The sequence below is a fragment of the Falco punctatus genome (genome assembly GCF_963210335.1).
Source record: "Falco punctatus genome assembly, chromosome: 3".
Classification (NCBI taxonomy): domain Eukaryota; kingdom Metazoa; phylum Chordata; class Aves; order Falconiformes; family Falconidae; genus Falco; species Falco punctatus.
The window spans coordinates 106679112-106697649 of record NC_137582.1 but is presented as its reverse complement, the minus strand read 5'-3'; the positions used below and the strand labels follow the sequence as shown (position 1 = coordinate 106697649).

The 18538-nt window shown below is 52.8% G+C and overlaps 1 protein-coding gene across 3 annotated transcripts in view; it reads left to right on the top strand.

The window, feature by feature from the left end:
- The first annotated feature begins 4563 nt into the window (after positions 1 to 4563).
- The window catches only part of PRDM16 (PR/SET domain 16), a 345908-nt gene continuing 331933 nt past the window's right edge, over positions 4564 to 18538 (top strand). For all 3 annotated transcript variants that reach the window (XM_080380315.1, XM_080380313.1, XM_080380314.1), the window contains exon 1: positions 4564 to 4715. In XM_080380315.1, coding sequence (XP_080236441.1) covers positions 4679 to 4715 — 37 coding nt within the window. In that variant the 5' untranslated portion in view covers positions 4564 to 4678. The remainder of the gene's footprint in view (positions 4716 to 18538) is intronic.

Here is an 18538-nt window from a genome sequence, read left to right as displayed (position 1 = left end):
GGACCGGAGCGGCTGGGGTCTGCGGGCGGCCGATGCCCTCGCCCGATCCGCGCTCACCTGCTGGGGGACACCGCGAACCCCGGCCCGGCGGGGGGTGAGCCCGGCTCGGGTCGCTCTCGGGGGCTGCCTGGCCTCGGAACCGCGGGGAGGCTGCAGCCAGCCTTGGAGCTGTATTTTTATTATTATTATTTTGGATCCCCCCTCGCCGGGGAAGGCGGCGGAGCTGCCGCCGGGGGAGCAGAGCAGAGCAAGGCCGGCCCGGCGAGGGGCCGAGGGCTCGGCGGCAGGGGTGCAGCCCACCCGCCCCGGCGGGGGTCCCGGCGCCGCTGACCCTGCCGCCACCGGGGCCGCGTCCCGGGCTCCCGGCTGTCCTTAACTGCCCCCTTGCGCCCGCAGCACGCAGGGAAGCGGGGCTTGAAACCGCGTCCGAAAGGTGTTGAAATTCCTTGGCACCGGCGGGGATGAAAGGCAAGCTGCTCTTTGATTGCGTGGATTTAAGGCAGAGCCTAATTACAATGTGGCGGTTGTGTGTGTGCTTCCTCCGCTTATTAATGGCAGATTAGAAAGGAAAAATCTCTAGGGAAGCGTGTGACATTTTTACTGCCTAATCTGTCCGGGGCTCGCTGACCTCGACGGAGAGCAGCCCCGCCGTATGCCACGGGGATCTTGCGTAGTTTAGAATATTAATTCTTGGTCTAATCTCCCCGCGACGTTGCGCAGAAACAATAAGTAATTTATGCGAAAATCCTTGGGAAGGGAAAGGGGTTACTCCTATGTGCGGCAGCTCCCGGACAAGCCAGACTATCTCAACCATTTTAATCTTCTTTACCGCTTAAAAATACTTGTGCATAACAACTCGCCGAGCGTCTTTGCCCTCCTCCGACCCTCGAACGGGTGCCAGCACCGAGCGTTCAGCCCGGGACGATGTCGGGGGGAGACGGGGTGCCATCTGGTTTGGAACAAAATCGCTCGGGGAGGCTCGCACACAGAGTTTCACCTGGAGAGTAGTTTCAAAGCTGGCTTCATCAAATACCTGGGGACGCAAGGGCTTTGTAGTGAAAATGCCGGGCAACCCACCCGTAAATTACAGCCGCTCCCGCGCCCCCCTCCAGGAGCTGCCGTGCATCTCCACTGCAGCGCATGTGGCACGCCGCGGAGCCGGTGTGTTGAAATGTATATTAGCTGGGCGAGGAAGCAGAGATGAAGGTGCAAACAGGAGCAAGGGCGGATGATATAAACTCCGAAACAGGCGCATTTCGCTCTCCCCGGCTTGCCCGTGCTCCCTGGCTCGGCCGGTCCCCCTCGGCTGGCACGGCTGTGCTGGGAAGGGGACAGGCAGCTCCTTGCCCTGGAGGTGACGGTCATTAAGCCTCTGGTGGAAAAGCGGCCGCCTTCGCGGGGGTCGTGTCCCCCTTCAGCCCCCTCCGGGGGCCCCCGAGCCGGCCCTGGGGCCGAGCTCCCCGCAGGCTCGTGTCTCGGGGTGCGTGGGTACCGCGGCCGCCCGCTCCCCCTGCCAGGTCCTTGGCCGCCACCTGGGCTGAGCCGGGGGGGAGCCGAGAAGCTTCTTGGCCCCTCTCCTTTCAGCCACGCTAATTAATTTGCCGCTCTCCGTGGAAGCGACACGCACTCAGACAGGTGCAAGCCGGAGGAGCAGCCTGCGGCCGCAGGATGCTCGCCCGGCCGGCGGAGCCCGGGGGCGGCTGCGGGTCTGTTCCCGGCCCCGAACCGCGCACTTTGCTCTGAAGCTTTGCCTGCCCTCAGCCCCCAGGCGCCCCGCTCTTTCCCCCGGGGGTCCGGCTGCGACGTAGATCTCAGCCGGGGGGACACGCTGTGCCCCCGCAGCCTCTCCTGCCCTCGATGCCAGCCGCCTGTCGCCTCTACAACATTTGGGGGGCTTAAAGCGGGGCCCGTTCCCGGGGGCGGGGGGCTGCCGAACCGTAGCCGCCTGCCCGTGCCCGCTGCTGGAAGCGGCCCCGCTCGTGGCGGGGATGGCAGCGGGTCGCCGCCAGCACAGCCCGGCACTCTCGGTTAAAAACTCGTTCTTAATTTTGTTTCCTTTTTGATTCTCTTTTTCTTCTTCTTCTTTCTCCCCCGCTTCCCCGCGCTGCTCCCGGCCCGACGAAGGCGCAGCGCAGCCCGGGTGCCGCCGTCCCGCGGCCGCGAAGAGAGCCCGGCTCCAGCCCGCTCGCCCTTCGCCTCGGCCCCGGAGCGGAGCGGCCGGAGCGAGCGAGAAAAGGCAGGAAAACAAAACTGATCGCCGAGGCGAACGGAGGGCACCCACAGCCCTCGGCTCGGCCGGCTCGCACGGCGACTTTTCGATCGCTTCTCCGTGGCTTCGTTTGCAGAAGCATCAGCTGAAGCGTGGAGGAAACTTCCCCCCTTTTCCCCGTACGCCCCCCGAAAGCGTTTTGCGTCTCCCACATGTCTGCGAGCGGGTCCGCTAGTACGTGCTTGTTTACCGTAGGAGCTATTCTGAATGCTGGGGAAGCAGGAGATTTTGGCAAGAAAACAACAGGCGGGCTTGTGCCGGAGCGGGGTGGCGGGGGAGCGCCGGGTAGCCGTGCCCACCGCCCCGGCCCCCCGTGCCCTTTGTGCTCCCGGGCAGGGCGGCCGCGGCCGCCGGGGCACCCCCCGCCGGTTCCAGGGCTCCGCTCCGGGTCGGGGCTGAGCGCGTCCCGGGCGCTGCCAGCGCCTTGTGCCCCAGGACGGCTGGAATAACAGGGAGAAACAACCCTGGACGGCGTTTTGAAACCGAAATCTGTCTGTCCCGGGAGCAACCCGGTGGGGGGGGATGCGGGAGACAGCTAGCGTCCGAGGCCGTTGGAAGGAATATTTCAATGGATTGGAAACATTGGAGCTCCTGTTTCACCGGTGAAGCTCAGGCGAGCTTGTTTTTCCACCCTCGGGGTGCCGGCCGTGCCGTGAAGCGGTACCTGTGCGCTGCCGCGTCCTCGAGGAAGGAATTCACAGGCACCATTTCAACATTTTAGGCGACACGTGGCTTCAAGTTCCCTTCAAACGTATTTATTTTATTTGGACTCCTGCTCCACCACCTTTCCCTTTAATGCTGGCTCCTAGGTAGCGTCTGAAAGGGCCCTGCTCCCATTTGCAATTAAAGAGTTTATTGAGGAGGGGAAAACCGGTAATTAGCAAGAATATTCCCCCCCTCCTCCCCAGTTCCACCTGCAGGGCAAAAGTGCAGCTGGCAGAATGGCTTCCAGCAGAGACCTGACGCACCCACAGAAGTTTTGCTTTGTTTTTGCAGTGCCCTTCGGTGAGCGGGGCTCCCGCTTGTGCTGCTGGCGGAGCCCCGCTCTGGGTTAGCACCTCGGGCGCAAAGCAGCGCGCTCTCCCTAACCCGATTATTTTATTGAATGTTTATGAAGGCGCGCGCTTTCGCTCTCCCTCCCCCCACCGCCACCCCCCCATATTAATCTCATTAAATCCTACCTTTCAACCTTCTTCCGTGACCATCTGACCTGGCCACTTGAATTAAAATAGTGCTTTCTCCGCAGTCAAAGACAGCACATCAATCATCGGGCTATTTACACTTCGCTCCTTTCTTCAAAGCGGCTCTGCCTGGGCTCTCTCTACCTTCGCTCCCGGGGGTGACGGGCAGGTCCTGGGGGCTCGCCGGCACCGCTCCGTGGGGTGGGGTTGGGGCTGCCTGGGCTGGGTTGGTGGTGGGTCGTTCGGGGTTTTTTTTTTTTCCTTCCTCTTCCCCCCTTTTCTCGGGTGTCCGCGCCTCTCCCGGCTTCCCCCGTCCCTCGGGAGCGCTCCCCCAGCGCTCTGCCTTCCACCTGAAACGCAGCAGAAAGCGGCGCCGCACCCGCCCGCCCGTCCGCGCCCGCGGTAGTTCCGTGCCGCCCGACGGGGAACCGGGGGCCCAGCGGCGGGGGCGACTCTGCGGGCGCGGGGCTGCCCCGGTGCGGGGGCCCGGTGCGGGTCCAACCGTGGCCGGTGGCGGCAGGCGGGGGCGGCCGGGCTCCCGAGCGCCGGTCTGCTGGAAACGCGAGACGTGACGGCGGAACACACAGCGCAAATTACGTTATTTTTAAAAGTTACGCAAGCCCCTGAGCCGAAGGGGGCAAAAAAGGGGGAAAGGGGGAGGGGGAGGGAAGGGAGCGAATAAAGACAGACACTGACGGAAAAGTTACTGTAAATAAATATTTTTCAAATGAAAAATAAAAGCATGTCTAAAATAGGCACAATTACCAGATGACACCCGTTAATAAACTCCTTGTACAGCATTGCTATTCAGTAGCGGTAATAATCGTAAAAATAGTAATATAATGATAATCACCTCTTTATAGGATGGCACCTTGATCCTTAAGTATTGTCCAGTGTGTAAGGTCAGTGTGCGGAGGGTTAGGAGCGGAGAGGGCTGATTTTTCTTAAAGGGGCAGATCGGGGGAAGGCGGTGATGGTGCTGGGAGAGAGGAGGGGGGAGAGATAAGTGGTCTGAAGAAGAGGATAGGACAAAAAAAAAAAAAAAAACCAAACCACCCTGATGATGATGAATACATTGGAAAGTTTTTTTGGCCCTGGTGAGGGTGTCAGATTGAATGCTCTGTGCGCATGTGCGAAGGTGTCCAAACTGACAATGCTTGGGAGATGAAGATAGTGTGTAGCTGCTTCTGGGCTCAAGGAGGAGGAGAGGAATCCACAAGCCGACACGATGAGATCCAAGGCGAGGGCGAGAAAACTGCCCAAAAGTAGGTCCTTTCTCTCCTTTCTTCCGCGTACCGCCTCCCCGGCGGCCGGGGCAGGAGGGCGCGGAGCCGGGCCGGGGGCTGCGGGGCTGTAGCCCCTCTCCCTCCCCGCGGCGGCGGCCAGCCGCGCCGCCCGCCCCGTGTGTGCGGAGACCGGGCGTCCCGCGCTGCTCCGCGCCGCTCCGCGTTGCTCCGCGCCCGGGCGCGCTATAGCGGGGCGCCGCGGGCGGACGGCGAGCTGCGCGGGGCCGGAGGAGAAAAGCGAAAGTTAGCTGGAAGTTGACGAAAGGGGATAGCAACTTTTTTTTTTTTTTTTTTTTTTTTATTGAGTCGTTCCAAGTCTTGTGAAATAATATTCCTGGCTTTTGAAATAGTGGGCGCTAGAGGTCTGCGTTTGGCATCTGCCTGCGCGAGCCGGAGAGACTTAACGCTGGGGGGGGGGGGGGGGGGGGAAGAGGGAGAGAGACAGGCAGAGACGGGGGGGTGAAAGGAACCCTTCTAGTCTCGGGAACAATTATCGAGGAGAGGGAAGGAAGAGAATTTGTAGCAAAAATGGATCCGCTCTCAGTGAGGGGCTTTGGATTCGCAGGTCCAGAGGGAAGATCCTGAACGCAGCTCGGGTGTCCCAGCTGGGGGTTAAGAAGGTCTGGGGGAGGGGAGCGTGGGGGAGTGTCTTTAATTTTTAATTTTTTAAAATTTACTCGGGGGTGGAATTGCAGCTCGTAAGTCTCGCGCAGCTCTTTTTTTCCTCCCTCTTCCAGCGGACCCTTTCCCGTTCTTTCCTTTCGAGCCGCTTTGGGGCTGGATTTTCGGAGGCGGCGAGCGCGGCTGTGTCGGGCGGAGCGGGGGTCGCTCGCCCCCGCAGGGCCGGGCTGTGGCTGCTCCGCCCGTCGCCTCGCCGGCGTTAGCTCTGAGGCTCGGTGCAGCGCAGGATCCCGGTGCCCGGGCAGCCTGTCTGTACTTCTCCAGCAATAGTTAGTTTCTGTTTCGCTCTGGGCGAAATATCCGGAGGCTGCAGGAGTCCCAGCGCAGCCTGCGCCCCGCAGGAGCCCGGCAGCGCTCGGAGCAGGACCCGGCGCGGCTCTGCCCGGTTGGGGCAAACCCCGTGCGCTCCCCGGGGGAGTCCTGCGGGCGGGCTCGGGTGCGTTAAGAGCTGGATGATGGGGCTGAGAGTGGGGCTCCCTGGCAGCCCCCTCGCGTGGAAATGGCCGGGGGGGAGAGCGCTCCCCAGGTGCGACGACGGCGTTTGGGTTCAATGCCGGGGGGTGCAGAGCCCGGCGGCGAAGGGTCGCGGGCGGCGGACCCCCGCCGCGCTCTCACACGTGGATGCAAAGCTTTTATTTTGTAATTCAAGTTCGTTATTCGGGAGCCTCTTCGACTCTTCAAGGTCAACGGGCATTTCTTGCCGCAGGTCTGGTCCCGGCTCCCTGGTACAGGCTGCAGTTCCGCCCCCCCCCCCCCCCGCCTCCCTTCCCGGAGAGGACATGGCTCTCGTAAATGCTGCCCGACAGAGCAGCGCGGCTTCTCGCTCCGGCTTGCTTAAAAAAAAAAAAAAAAAAGAAAAGAAAAAAAAACCAACAAAAAATCGCTTTGTTGCTGAGTTTGCTGGCGGTCGCGGTCGCAGCGAGTCCCGCGGTGGCCCGGCACCGCCCGCCGCTCCCCGCTTTTATTTTCCAAACGACGCAAGACGCAGGCAACCCCAAGGCCCAACAATTTACCTTTATGTGGCTACATTTTACAATGCGCTCCATTAAGATTCCCCTGCTCCCGAAACAGCCCCGTGCCTGTGTTTGTGTGACATCCGAACACCTTCCCCGGTCCAACAAGCGCAGCTCTGTACGCAGAAATGCTGCTCGGAGGCGGGGATGCGGTACCGTCAGCATGGCCAGCACACCGCTGCCACGCTAGCTGGGAGCTTGTCTTTTAATTAATCCTGAGATTTTTATTTCTTCCCCCCCCCCCCCCCCCAATAAACACACACTTTAAACGCCCCCGTTCAAAGAATAACTTTTTTCCAAAAAAGTCATCAGTTAGTGTTATAGGTTGTTAAGGGGGAGAGTAATTTTCAGAGGTGTCTCAGCTGTGAAAGCGAGGTTGAATAGAATGGAATTATTTCTCCCTTTTAAAAAAAAAAAAACAAAACTATTTCCCCCCTTTTTCCCCATCCCTTTCTTCTCCTCCTTTTTGCTTCTGCGAAAGGCACACGGGGGCTTTCCAGCCGTGCGCCCGGGCGCGCAGCGCAGGGGCCAGCCGCGCAAGCTGCCCCGGCCTCTCCCCGTGAGCTCGCCCGGCTCGGGAGCGGTAGCCATGAGGCTTCTGCAGCTGGAGGGCTACGAGGTTGCCGGTGGCTGGGGAGATGCGCGGGGCTGCCGTGCCGGGGAGCGAGCGGGTCCCTCCGGCAGCAGCCGCGGGCCGGAGAGCCCCGGTTCTCGGGCGAGCGCCGCTGGGGCTGGAAGTGTCTGTTTGGAAGGCTGAACTCTGATTAAAGTCAGGTGTTTAATACAATACAAGGCCCAACGGTTTATGGGGTTTCAGCTGAGGATTTTTTAGGGATCACAGTTCAAAACAGTAGTCCAAAGCTAAGGTTTCAATATCCCAGGAGTATTTATTTGCAAAACAGATTAAACACGGACACGAGTGTGTGGATCTCGCTGCATTTACCGCGGTGAGAAGTTCGGCTGCTGGCCGGGATGCCGGCCGGCCCTGCCCGCACACCTCCCCGCCCGCACCCCGAGGTGCCGCAGCCCCCGTTACCCCCGGTTGTATTTATTAACGCCTGCACGTATCCCGGGGTAAAGCCATCCACACGCGCTCGGCCGACGAGGTATGCGAGGCAGCAGTATACAGTATATTAAAAACACAATATGTTGTAGAATTTCATTTCATTGGACAATATTTTAAGCAGATGTGAAGCTCCGCTGGGAATTCGACTCTATTACCTGACTTGGAAAGGGGATGAACGTGTGTGTGCGCGCTGGGGAGGGGGCGAGAGCGAAATTCTCTGCAATTTTAATGCGGGTCTGGAGGAGCAGGGCAGGTATCGGAGGAGCTGAACCGGACGGGGGTGCCTTCGCTCGCTGCCCCGCTCGCCTCGGAGGGTGGGAGCCCCCGGCGATGGGTGCACATCGGCGATGGCGGGGGCGGGGGGGCAGCAGGTGAGCGGGCACCGACCGGCCCCGCAGCCCCCCCGACGGACGGGGCCGGTACCCGGCGCTTCGGAGGAGCGGGGCGAGCCGGCAGCCCGGGGGGGGCTGTCTGCTGGAGCAGGCAGGGAAGGCCGAGCCCCCGCAGTCGGCAGGCCCCGTCCTTCAGCCGGAAAATAAAGTGCTGGCGGCGGGAGCTGCCCGGCTCTTCCCCGCCGAGGGGGAGGTGGGGGACGGCGGAGGGACAGGGCAGCGCTGCTCGGGCAAAGCTGGTTCGTTTCCTTCCGAACCCCCCGAGCGGCGTGTGCGGGGCACGGCTGTAACCCCGATCCCCGGGCGGGCATTTGTTGGGTCTTGGGCTCGAAATAAAAAAGTTCGTGCTGGATAAACGGCCGTCGGGATTTCTACGGTCCCGTTTGTTTTTCGCTCTTGGGAGTATGACAAAGTCAAAGTTCCGAGCCGGAGTTTCCAGGCAGAGCTGCCGCATCCCGCGGGCAGCTGGAGCGACGGGAAAATGGTCGCTGTGCCGGTACCTGCTCCCCGGGTCCCGACCTCGCTCCCCTGGAGGACAGGCTGTTCATTTGTGGTTTATTTTATTTTTTAACTAAGGCTGACGAGATGGTGGAGGGAAGAGGGAGCAGGAGAGAAGGGAGCGCAGAGGCTGGAGTCCAAGTACCACTTCTCGGCGTGCGACTATGTTTGCGCTTGAACAGACGGTTCCAATATTGGAACACACGGAGGATGAGAATTTACGGCGGTTTTCGGCCGTGTAGGTTTTTTACCTCTCCGGCCCGCCAGCTCCTCTGCCCGGAGCCCCGGTCCCCGCTGGCAGCGGGCCCCTGCCCGGGCAGCAGCTCCCCTGCCAACGGGCGAGCGAGGCACGGGCAGCCGCCGAACGGCAGCGCGAAGCCGCGGCTCGGCCCAGGGGCTGGGGGGGTGTCCCGGGCCCCCCCTCCTTGCTCACCCCGCCACGGCCAGGCGCTCCCCCCGCCCGCCGGTGCGCTCCGCGGCTGGGTGCGCGATGCGCTGCGGGGACGGGCGCAGGTGTGGTGGGCGCTGGGTCCCCCCCCGCAGCTGCTTCGCCCTCCCCCGGATCCTTTCAATTAGGCAATTAGGGGTGCTGGGTAGGGAAAGGGGGGAGGTTGATCCGCTAATTAAGGTGATGTGTAATTAGCGCTTCAACAAAAATTACCGAGGATTTAAGATGGGTTTAGGCTTGGAAAAAAAACCCAATCAAATTCTACAAATATAATTTATCAATTCACCCGCCCTCCCCGCTTGATTTATTTGAGAAAGTGCGGAGGGAACAACAGCAGAGCGCTTGCCCCGGGAGGGGACGTGGCGAGCGGGAGCCGCGGGCCGGGTCGCAGTGCCAGGCTGTCCGAACTTGCCCGCAGGCTACCAGGTTCAAGGTGCCCAAGCCTGCGGAAGACCCCCAAAACCGGGGGCTGAGTTTTGACCCGCAATAAAGCGGTTGCTGGGGGTGCCCGTGCGGTCTGTGTGTGCCCGAGGCTCCTCCAGGTGCGCTGGCATCGCGGGGCGCTCGCCGGTGCACGGAGGAGCGGGAGGTAAAGCGCACCCAAGGGTGGTACATCATTCCAATCCCACTAAATTCCTGTCTCCTATAAAAACACCGTGCCGATGCAAACCGTGCCCGTGCAGATGCGTTTCCCTGTGGAACTGGCGATGGCCTCGGAACACAGGGTGAAATCGCAGGTACCGTGTGGTCAGGGGCAGCGTGCTGTATGCAGCAACTGCGGCTTGTGTTTTAAAAACTTCGTTTAATAACAACTAAATGCCTGATGTTTAGACTTTGTATCGGAACTGCGGTGTAAGTTCAAGTTCAGCAACAGCAAATTAGGGCTTTAATGAGCTAAGGGGGGGGAGGGAATGAAAACAAGCATTTTTCTAAAGGTTGCTGTTAAAAATACCAAAAAAACCCGAATTGTTCTCCTGCTCCCCACACAAACGCACCCCGTCCAACGCTCAGCCGGGCTTTAGCGGTGTCATACGGCTTTGAAATGGGCCGGATTCTGAGTTATCCAAGGGGAGAAAGCCCAGCGTACCTGTAACAAGCCAAACCTCCACCGCCTTGTAGGCAAAAGGCAGCGCAGGAGCTAGGGTTTCACACCGTGGGAGCGGTGTAACTCACCGCTGCTGCTCACTGTAATAATACCCCAGCTCCGCATGGGATGTAACCGCTCCGTGACCGCTGCTACAGGAATGCTCCAGCCCGCTGCTGCGCAGGGGTTACACCTGCCCGCACGGGCTGCGCTGCTGCTGCGCAAACAGGCTCCGTTGGCAATGAAATACCTGAAGGGAATGACAAGGGAATCTTCTGTCGAGGAGGGAAAAATCTGTCTGCGGCGTGGCTGCGCTCATCCGTGTTTGTAAAGCACCCTGAGATTCTCAGAGGGAAAGGCCCTACTGAGTGAAAAGTATTATTATTGTTATTATGGCTGCGATTATTATGGCTTATATATTTTATAAAAGCTCTGTGCTATTTAATGCAGTGCTTCAAAGACAAAGGCCTGCAGAAGTTTGCAAACATGCCCGAGGTAAAGCTCAGTAGCCACCTTGACGGTGGGGCACGTCCCGCTGGCTCTGCGGGAAGGGCAGGCACGGTGGGATGGAGGATCCTGGCCCACTGCAGGTGACAGGGTCAGGAAAAGCACCCACATTTTTCAGACTTGCAAATGTTACAGTTAGAAAAGCATTCTCTCTGTTTATTGTGTGTGTGTGCTATTGCAGTGTACTTCTGCTGTGTAAAATTCAGTAGAAAAAATATCTACGTTTTCAGTCTAGGCCTTTTCTGGTGCCAGGCTGATGGCACAGCAGACTGCTTGTGCTCTCTGTGGGCTGGGGCAAGCTCATGCTTCCTTTCTCCAACTTGATGGCTCTCCCACTATTATGGGATATGTTTATTTTTTCCCCAGTTAGAGATTATTTAAGTGATAAACTCGCACAATTCTGAATGCTAACAGAAAGGATCAAAAATCTTAGCTGAATAATGATTTTCTCGTGCCTTTTTCTCCAAAAGATATTTTTAATCCTGTAGGGGTAAGTGACCAGCATATCAATAAACACCGATGTACAATGTCCCTCTGTAGTTAAGAATGAAGACACCTGAAGGATATGTGCCAACACATTTGTTCCCACTCTCTGGGTAACAGCCTGTTGATATGTCAGTACTTCACAGCGTTCCACACCAAAATCACTGCTGTGTTTTCTGATCTTAAATGTGCACAGCCCCCCATTTTTTTTTTTTTTTTCTGGTGGAATTTCAGGTCAGGGATGTGGTAGTGGAAGAGATCTATGACCTTATTATTTCTTTTATTTTCTTTATGGATTTTCATGCATCGCTGCTACCTACTCACGGGCTGTTTATTTTTATTTTTATTACAGTAGGTGGTGCATTATGTAGCATCCAAATCTGTAGCAGAGTACCCCTGTCCTGAAGAGTTTGTTTCCCTCTCTTCTTTCAGTGAATGATGTGATCCTCTTTGCTAATAAACATGAAATATGACTTTCATCCCTGTAATAAGTGTACTTCTTCGTGCTCATGAATGCTCATACCTGGAATAAGTGGCTTTTTTTTTTTTTCCTTCCGATTGGGAAGAAATTGCCCTGTGGTAAGGGTCACAATGTGTGCTTAGCATCAGTAGGTAGGGCTAGAATCTGAACTTTTTTTGTGGAGTAAAGTGTTTCTCTGTGCAGAGGTACCGACTCATGGGCACTCTGTTCAGCAGCGCTTGCCGTGCAGGACAGTGGGAGAAATGAAAGTTTCTCTTCAGAGGGTGGAAGCTCTCATCATGTCCCCCCAAAGATGTGCTTTGCCCAAATTTATGACCGACAGTTAGCAAGGCATTTTTAGTGCCACTGAACACACTTTTGTACTGCAAACAAGGCCACTGGCCCTCTTGGGGAGACGTTTTCCAGGTGAAAATGGACCGAGACAACCAAATTATTTCCAGTAGGCCACAGAATAATGCTTCTATCACAGTAAATCTTGGTCTCTGTTGAGCTGGTGGGGAAAGATTTCATCTTCTCTTACCCGTTTGCCTTTTGCAATACGGTGGACTAAACTGGGGGAGGCTGGCCCACAGCTCTCCAAAAAGAAGTGACTTCACAAGCGTTTGGGGTGAAATGTCAGACCAAAATAAACTGGCTGGTGATTTATTTTTGTCTCGATAGTTTTACATCTTTCAGGTGTTTTGCTTTAAGGTAATATTTTGATGTGGCAGGGTTTTGCTGGTCTGTTTTTTTTGGCTTGCGAACTCTCCCACCAAGGTACGAGACACAATGCCCCGGCGTCAGTTGTTGGGATCAATTTAGCCATCATTACTAGATAATGCTGTCAGCCCGTTTGAGATACATATTTGTTTAATAGTTAATGTTCTGTACAAAATATAGAGGGTGGGGAGAAGTCAAACTGTAGTGAATGCTCTGCTTATTTTATAACCACTATAACTATTTTTGTCCATGAAAATTGGCTTAATTATATCAATGGAATGTTTCTTTTTCAATTCTGTATGCAATTAGTCCATCTTGCTGGCTGCAATTTATTTTAATAAAAAAATAAACCAGTGGCGTGTTCAGTTCCTCATCCCCTGGGGACAAATGCGATTGGTGTGTTTAATTTCATTAACTACAATGCGGCCTACTGGAAAAATGTATAAAATCAGCTTTATACAGCTTAAACACTGGCATTTGAAACAAATCATTACTGCATTAGCTGTCACACTGGTAATTCTAGAATCCAAGACAAAAATATTATAGCTGTTTTTATAACCCTCTGCAAATACACTGTTAAAATAGTTTGTAATCATTTTTTAAACATGCCCTGATGCTTTCAGTTAAAATATCTTATCACCACCAAAGAAGGCTGGCTATTCATTATCGCATGTATGTTTTATTGAATGACTCATAGGTTGCTTCCCCCCTAGAAAATCCACCCCTGTCTGCCCAGAGCTCCCCAGTTTGAAGATGGGCTGTTAGCATGGAGCGAAACATGCTTCCCTCTGTATTTTTTTAACCGAATTTGCTCAGCTTTTGCTAAGGCAAGTGCAAGGATCGATTTTTCCCAGCAGTGTAGGCTCAGGACATCATGCAATGCAGCATCACCTCAAACACCGCTGTCCCCTTCCACTGGCTTTTTTCTTTACGTGCTACCCGGTGTGCAACACCTTTTAAAGTAGTTCTGAATATTTATTTGGTCTTCTGAGGTGGGAGGGAAAGAGGGGAGTGTGCACACATCCATCCCTCTTCTGGTATGTTCCTCAAAATAGATTTCTGCTGCCATTCCCTGCGGTTGTGGCAAGGGCCAAACGCAGCCCACCAGTGCAGAGCTGCCCAGGGCTCAGCGGGGCTGTAACTGGGGGGGTGAGGGGGCACAGCCTGGCACTTCGGTTCACAGCTATCTTGCCTGCACTTCAATAGACGAGGTCTTTTCCAGCTACCACAATTTAGCCACAAAACTGTTCTTTACCATTTTTGCTAATACGTTTTATCTTTTGTATGTAAGCGCGTGCAGCCGGTTTAAGACACACGTGTAATCCATTGCGAGTAACGCTGAGCAGCACGCGTGTGCCTGACTCTTTTCAGTGAAAACAGGTTAAACTAGTAAAACTCAGGATATTTTTGTTTTTAAATGAAAGGCCAGATCCTCAACTCATGTAAATAAGCATCAACATCAATGAAACTAATTTTCACCAGCTGAGGATGTGACCCAAGAGATTTTGTGCATATGTGCATAAAATATACAAATATTGGGATATGGCTGGTTTAAGGGGATTCACTTTTAGCATCTGCAGATCAATATCTGATGGAGAACCGTAGCTTGGTTTTTTTGCTTTTGTTTTTTTTTTTTACCCTTAACTTACGGAATGATCAATTCTATAACCTCAGCATATTTTAGACAGATTGCTAATTTCTGAAGTGGCACAGACTTCCTTTCCAAAGCAGTAATATACAGAGGATGGGCCATACTGGACATAAGCCATCTGTTCCCTTGCACTCGCTGTGCTTCCCCCCCCCCACCCCCCTTCCACTGCTGTCATAAACAGTAGTTTATTTTATTTTCCATATCTTTACTTTATAGCAGCAGTGTTTTGGTAGACATGCTATTGAGTTATTGTTTTATTGGTATTAGGGTGTGTGTGTGGGGGAAAATCAGCTTTATTTCCTACTTGGTACAGAATAATTTCGGGGGGACTAAAGGAGCTCAATGCGGTTTCCCTGGTCAGGCTGAGGGAGCGAGTGGGTCTGGAGGAAGGTGGAGGTAAGCGCCGCAAACCACGTAGGGTGGGGATGGGACCACGTTTGTGTTTTGGTTCCCCTGCCTTGCTCCCGGGCTCCGTGAGATGTAAAGGGAAGCTGCGGGATGAGGGAAAAGACTTTTCCTTGGGTGCCACATAAGCCTTCCTGGCCGAGCAGCTCCACCTGAGCCCTCGGCACGGGGCAAGGCTTGGGCCAGCTCTGCACCATGGCGTGGCCGCCGCCGTATGGGCTATATTTAGCACGTGTATTTATTCTCTCAGCCCAGCATTATTGTGCTTTGAGCGTAGGATTCGTTGGCTGTAAGGAAACGTGGAAAGTTGGATGTGGAGTTTTGCTCAGGACATGGAAAAGTAGAACTGCACAGCAGTGGAGCCGGGGGTGGGGTCCTGTGCTATTATTAAAATGAAAAACCACCGCCTTTGAGCGTGCTGAGACAATATTACCTGGTCAGAGACTGGTCCAAGAGGCAGGGAAAAAAAAAGGGTGGAATTATGGTTTTTGCTAAGCTGATGAACTAACTTGACCAGCTTAAGCCAATAATTTACCCTCAGCTACTTTATCTGCCAAACAGGAGGGGTACGCATACCTGCCTTTGTCATTTCGGGATAAATGTCTCGTTACTGATCTCTGTGTTTGTTCCAGCTCCCACCAAGGTCATTGGGATGTTTTTTGCTGAATTTACTGGATTGGAATTTTTTTCTTTTTTTTTGCGAGTTTCAGATTTGGCTAAAAATCTTTTATTCAGTCTCAGATGCTTATAAAAAAAAAGCTTTTGTTTACAGCAGTCTGGCATTTTCTTTCAGGATAGTATTTAGTGCTTTTTATTTCACAATGAATGGACCTTTTGGGCTCAATCATGTAAATTAATTTTTAAATGGCTGCGCTTGAAGTTGATGTAGTATAAAATTGCTTTACCATTTTTTGTTCTGTTTATAGAAAAGGACTGGTTTCGGTTTATATTTTATTACATAAATGTGAAATAAAGAACATGCACAACTTGCAAGTGATCATATATTTTATTTTAGAATTATCACATAGGAATAAAATAAATTTAAATCCCTACATGGCACAACAGTCATATTTAAAAAGCAGTTGATACCTCATGGAGAACTTTGAAAAGCCCTCTGCTCAGAAACAGTTCTGCTCGTATATCCCATACATAATGAATAAAAACCAGATCTTTGCTACTTTGGGAGTTCTTAAATTCTTCCTGCTAGAAAACTCTTTGAGTATTTATCCAGATAAAGTTTAGAACAGAATTTTGTTCTTTGTCTTCTGTTCATGGAGGTATCTATTAAGGAGTGGTTTTAAGAGCTGCCTGGTACCAGCGACTGCAGGGGATCCTTCGGGAAACCCCAGTGATCTCCATGGATGTGTCCTTTCCTTATGGAAATGCCTGCAGAGCCGCTGGTGCTCCCCAGGCTCTCAGCGATGCGTACTCTTCCAGACAAGTACAATATCTCTGCGGTTCAGGCCCTTTACGTAAATTCTAGCGCTTCCTTTATGATTATTATTTTTTTTCTTAAAGCATGCACCTGTGAAGCACATTGGATATCAACCTGTTAAATGCGCCTCAAAGCTGGCTTCTAGATCGTCTGGAGCTGTTCAGAGAAGCAGGTGGATGAGGCAGGTGTTGAAGATCTGCACGTTTCAAAGCCTGAATTTCATTTTCGTTTCCTTTTAAAACTTGCGCCTTACTTTTTAACTCCTGTTTTGGGTAAACCAGCATCTTTGTGTAGTTCTTCAGGTGATGTGCAGATCTCCAAGCATTGAAGGAGAGCAGAGGTTCGGTGGCAGCTCACCACCCGCGTAGCCTCTAGCTATAACCAGAAAGTTTCTTGTATGATCCGGCAGTCAATACCTGAGCTAAACATTGATTTTTCGTAATAGCACTGTCTGTTCCAGTAGATCAGGAAAAGGAGCCTGCCTTTACAGCCTACCTATAAATCTATCTTTACCCAATGGACAGTAACTGGTTTTTTTAATTTTTTTTTTTCCCCAAAGTATAGTTGTTTAGCAGTTTGTGAAATAAGTCTTAGGCATTAACCGGAGAAATGCCCTGCTGCAGAATTAACTCTATGAAGCATCTCTCCAGTGTGTCCATGGCCGTGTTGTTGGGGTGACTTGCATTATATTGGTGAATTTTGCTGCTTAGCATGACAGTCATGGAAGAAGTAGCTGCTTGGCCTGTCTGGGGAAGCTGAGGCTGGCATGGGTCAGTGACAGCCCCCACCCCATGCCTGCAGACACAGCTGGGCGCCGTGCTCTGCCCACCCTCTGTGCCCAGGGACCTCCCTTGTCCTGCCCCAAGATGCCAGCGCTTCAATAAACGGGGCAGGGGGGAGAGAAGGGAGAAGGGACCTCTGGAAGGCTTCTGGAGTGTTGCTTTGGTCTGGAACTTTCCTTTCTCTCCGAATGAGAACACTTGAGGGCATGACAGGGCAAACTGAGGCTCCTGTTGAGCTCCCAGGACGAGGAAACGTGAATTCCCAATGGAAGGCTGCCCTTAGCTTTGTGCAGCTGATCCCTCTCGCGATCCCTCTTGCAGGGGATCCCTCAGTGCAGCCGGGCATCTGCTTGCAAAAAGCAGCGTTGCGACCATGCTGCTCGGGACCTGCTTCCCACTGAAGTCCATGGTAGCTCTTCCCTTGCCTTGGCTGGACTTTGGAGCAGGCCCTCAAGGCACTGAACTCTTAGGGACATCCATGCCATTGGCATGCAAAGATATATTTTTCTTATATCTGAGTTTGTATGTAAAGCTCGTTAATGATTAGCCACCAAGAGTCTGGTATAAGATAGACCTATTCCCATGGGTGAAATCAGCTGTGCCTTTGTCTCTGCTTCTAAAGTCCCTTTTCTCATGTGACCTGACTTTTAAAATATTGATAAACAAAGGTGGGTTTTTAAACCTGTAATTTGAAGGGCTGTGTGCCTGATTCTTCTCAAACCGCCTAGAGGAATGTGTATTTGCTGCCCCTCCAGAATTCCAGCATAAATGGAATGATCCCATCCTGTAGTCACATTTCAGCTACTGAAAACTGAAGAGACAGCTTTGAGGACTTCCCTGTGTGTATATATATATTTATATATATACATATCACCTAATTCCCAGTTGCAAGCTGCAGCTATGTAAGGGGTATTCTTCTTGCGGGTAATAGCAGAATCTTAATCTTCCTTTTTAGTTCTTTTGGTGAAATTACATCATACCTGTTTGAAAAGAGAAGAATCTCTGCAAACACAGACAAATCTCTACCTGCTGATCTATCTATCTAGGGAGTAAATATTGGAAGGGTGCTCATTTAGATCGCTCTTGTGCCTCTGCTCACGTTAGAACACACACACAAAAAAAAAAGCACTCTTGAAAAATTACTGAATTCTCCTTGCAGTGTCAGGTTCCGAGATAATGATGTGTCTGTGTGTGAAAATATTAAATTGCAATAACATGCAGAGTGAGTGGCTTTCTGAATGGGGTATTCAGTTCACAGCTTGGACTATACATAAAGCTAGTGAGTGACAGAATACAAATGGTGTCATAAAACATCAGGGGAATTTACAGCCAGTCTCAATCTTTTTGATCTATATTCTATCTATGGAGCGCTCTCAATCTATCTATCTTTAGTTAAGGAAACAATTAAACGTATTTAATTATTTATCGCTCTTTAATGTCAAGAGTTATCAAAACAGATTACATACGCCCCCCGCCCCACGCACACACTTAAAGGTATTAGAAGAACTCTAAATTGTATGTACTAAAGGTCTGGGATGTTGCCTGTCCAAAGATAATGCTTTAAAAAGCATATGTACATGTTTTTAAATGGCAATTTTTTGGCGAAGGCAGACCTTTTTATTTCTTTGCCTGACAGCATGCTTTATTTCTAAAATGTTGTTTCTTTCTGACACAAACTGCTTTTATCCTTCACAGAAAAAAGTAGGGAAATGAGAATTCAGGTTCATTGGAGATGTGAAATAGAGCGGGACAGTTCTCGGAGGGTGTAAGGTGACCCACCTCTCTGATACGGCCCAACAACAAAGAGCCCAAGTGAAATATCATTCACAAAGCAAGTGTGCTGTGCCCACCGCCTGGTTTGTAGAGCTCCAAAGACTAAGCGCGCTGCGTGTTCCTGTGGCTTCCCACCGCCTGGGTCTTCTTGCACACATATGTAGGAAAGTAAAATGTTATAAGTCAGTTCCCTAAGCCACCCCTTGAAGTTGGCAGCCCTTCGGAAGTGCTGGGTGCGGGTCGCAGGGCGAACCTGCCCATCTCTTGTGTTGTGGAAAGACATTTCAGCGCTGCAAACCTCCCAGGAGGTGAGGTTCTTACTTTCCTCCCCTCATGCCTCTCCCCCCAGCAGAGGTGCTAATCGCCACCCTCCAAAGGCTGTGCCGAGCTGCTAAAAGCCGCTG